The sequence below is a fragment of the Helianthus annuus genome, chromosome 12 (genome assembly GCF_002127325.2).
Source record: "Helianthus annuus cultivar XRQ/B chromosome 12, HanXRQr2.0-SUNRISE, whole genome shotgun sequence".
Classification (NCBI taxonomy): Eukaryota; Viridiplantae; Streptophyta; class Magnoliopsida; order Asterales; family Asteraceae; genus Helianthus; species Helianthus annuus.
In genome coordinates, this window is record NC_035444.2 from 33855439 (window position 1) to 33858791 (window position 3353).

Below are 3353 nucleotides of genomic sequence, written 5' to 3' on the forward strand. Positions count from 1 at the left end.
TTCTTTTAATCAAGAAATATTGAAGCAAGATTTCGAAGAGATGAATCGACGCGTTCAAGACATTCGAGATTTTGGTCATAGGCGTTTACAAAGTATCGAAGAAAGAAACGCTGAAAACAAAAAGTTTGTCGCCATACAAGAATCGAGACAAATGGAGAAAGATATCGGATTTTTGTCTAAACACATCGACCATCTCACAGGCGACGCGTTGATCCTATCCCAAATGCGTCGGGAACAAATCCGTCAAAAATACAGACTCTAGCTTATAACTTTGTTTCGGTTTTTTTTTTAGGATTTTTTTTATTAATTCCAAGTTTTTTTAGAATGTAATGTCTTTTATTTAATGAAATTTAGTTAGTTTTAACTAAAAAAAGTTAATAATTGTGTAATGATTGATGGGACATTATTGGGCGTTATCATCACTACGCCCCTTTGTGAATAACACCCCTTTGATGAATAGGATTACTTATGGCGCAAAACGCCCTAAAGTGGGACATTATTTGATGAAATCATTACACATGTTCTTACTAAGTTTTACTTATTATTTTTTCCTAAATTGTTTAGTTTATAAAAAAAAAACCCAATAAATTCTAGTGACAGATGATCAATAGAGTCCACTCTTTGACGTCACTGTATAAGAAAACAGTGAAATTCAATACTATCGATGGCCATGCTAAATCTACATTATAGGCCACATTTCTACTATGCATTCGATTAAAACAATATTATATTCTTTTTTCCTTTTCTTTAGATTAAAGGATGAGAGAATAAAGATGAGCATATCCTTCACAAAATAAACTCTATATAAACACCTCCATACATGCTCATTCTATCTACCATCACCTCTCTCTCTCTCTCTCTCTCTCTCTCTCTCTCTCTCTCTCTCTCTAGGTCAAGATGAAGTCTTCCATGAAGATGTTTGCAGCATTGTTGCTTGTTGTCATGTGTCTATTAGCCAATGGTAATCCATCCAATCCATGAATGTTTTCATAACTTTAATTATGAAGATGTTCATTTTTCATATGTGTGTATGTGTTAACCTGTTAATTGCACACACATCGATCACTTAACTTTACATATTTACACATAAGACACTTTAAAATATTTACAACTTTGACCCATTAACTTTCATCCAAACTTTGTCCAATAGTTAACGGCCATGAATGTTAATTTCTATAACTTTAACTATGAACTGGCCTGTTCATTTTGTATATGTGTGTTCTAACATACAGACCCCTTGACTTTACATAAGACACTAAAAACTATGTTTACCTTAAACTATTTACAATCAGTGCCGGTTCAAGGGGAGTGAAATAAAGCAAGCGCTTTAGGCCACCACTTTCAATATAGGGCCTCAAATTCTAAAAAAAACATATTACATCAGGTGATCTTGGACTTAAGATTATTGATATTGAGATTTATGATCTATAATTATGTATACACAGAGATGATACATGAATAATATATAGGATCTAAAACAATTTTTTTCTTTTATTTTTTTGAAAAGTGTCTTAGTTTTTCTATCTGCTTTAGGCCTACAGTATTTTGAGCCGGTTTTGTTTACAACTTTGATCAATCAATTAAGGAAGGCCGGCAACATTAATGTGTAGTGATTGTGTTTACAGAAATGGGTGGTCCGCTGGTGGTGGAAGCGAGGACATGCGAGTCGCAGAGCCACAAGTTCAAGGGGACGTGCTTGAGCGACACCAACTGTGCCAACGTGTGCCACTCTGAGAGGTTTTCTGGTGGCAAATGCCGTGGGTTTCGACGCCGGTGTTTCTGCACCACGCATTGCTAGATCGAACCAGTATGTTTCATGACCGGTTGTTTGAGAGTCCTGTTTGAGTTGTCAATGTGTGTTAGTTGTTGCCTCAATAAGTTTCTTCTGCTTGTTTTGTATGGGATCTTAGTATCTATGTATGTAATGTGATTGGTCAATCACTTTCTTATTTATCTTATCTTCTCTTCTCTTCTTTCTCTCTCATGTCAAAAAAAATGTCACAAAAAAATGTCACATGATTGATTGGTGATGTCAAAAAAAAATTTACATCGTCGTAAACAAATTTTACATCAGACGTAATTACCGACTCAACAATTTTTTTTACAGAAGTGTTTATAACATTTCTATCTACGTTTGTACAAAAAATGGTAGCCCAACTCGCACGAAAAGTATAAGTTCTTATAGTTCTACAACTCGTAATGGTTTTTAATTGAAACGAATCGCGGGCGCTAATGTACCATCTATGTATCAATAATTATGAATAGTTAAAACATAGAGATGCTATGCATCGAGAGAAGCTAGTGGTCAAAAACAGCCATTTATTTATAGTAAGAAAGATAAAAAAAATACAGTAGTTATAAAATAAAAATAATAAAGAGAAACTTGAGAAGTCAGTTACTTTTGTGATGAGATGTGAGATGTAAGTTATTAGACTATGGGGTATGGGGCGGAGGTTTGGGTGTGGGTTAAAGAGAAATGCCTAAGTCACCACCCCGGGTGGGCTTGGGTTTGGGTGTGGGTGTGGCTCTTTGGGCGAGAGTTTAAGGCCAGGCGTGGGGCATGCTAGCGATCCTATGTGGTCGGCTCTTATTGGCTTGTTGGCTAGGGCATAGCGCGCAATTTTAAATTTAAAAAAAAATGATGTGGCTTGGCCACGCCAGCCCAGCCACGCCTACCATACCCCTATGAAACTTGGGTTTGTGTATTGAATGCCCCATATCCACGTGTTAACCCATGCCCCAAACCTCCGCCCCACCATACCCCACGGTCTTAATCAGGTGTATAGTAATAAGTTACCTGACACATTGGTCACATGTTCATTTTAGCTTTTGAATTTATTTTTATTAGATTAAACACACCATTATATTTTTTTGAATGGCAAAAATTTCTATATAAAATATAGAAAACGGGCTAGTAAAAAACTAAAACATGTGATTACTAGATTATATCACGAATGTTAAAATCAATCAATATTTCCCACTCAAGATTACAAAAATTTGATCTACCTGTAACAAAGAGAAAAACATTTTCGTTGATAGAATCGGCCGTTCGATTGAAGTGAATTTGCCGCTCGTTGAAAGTTTTTTCATTTCGCGTTTTCCATATCTCCCACGCCTTAACTTGAATCACAACCCCTATTAATTTCTTCCAAGTCTTCGATCCATTCGTCTCAACCGCATTCGCCAAAATCTCTTGAACCGTAATCGGCAGCTCCGGAAAAGGAAGCTTTATCCAATTGAAAATTGACCACCAAACTGCTTTTGCAAATAAGCAATCCCACAAAACGTGATTAACTGTCTCTTCTCTTATGGCGCACCTGGAACATAACACATCTCCCAACACAACGCCTCTA

At 36.2% G+C, this 3353-nt stretch overlaps 1 protein-coding gene across 1 annotated transcript; it reads left to right on the plus strand.

Annotated features, from left to right (window-relative positions):
• The first annotated feature begins 799 nt into the window (after nucleotides 1–799).
• LOC110894600 (defensin SD2-like) lies at nucleotides 800–1975 on the plus strand. Its single transcript, XM_022141818.2, has 2 exons — nucleotides 800–961; nucleotides 1626–1975. Exons 1-2 carry the CDS (start codon nucleotides 898–900, stop codon nucleotides 1796–1798), a joined length of 237 nt encoding a protein of 78 aa, XP_021997510.1. The 5' UTR covers nucleotides 800–897; the 3' UTR covers nucleotides 1799–1975.
• Nucleotides 1976–3353: the final 1378 nt, after the last annotated feature.

Coding starts and splice junctions, on each gene's coding strand:
- LOC110894600 (XM_022141818.2), top strand. CDS start 898: ATGAAGTCTTCCATGAAGATGTTTGCAGCATTGTTGCTTGTTGTCATG. Junction 962..1,625: donor CATGTGTCTATTAGCCAATG/GTAATCCATCCA, acceptor TTGTGTTTACAG/AAATGGGTGGTCCGCTGGTG.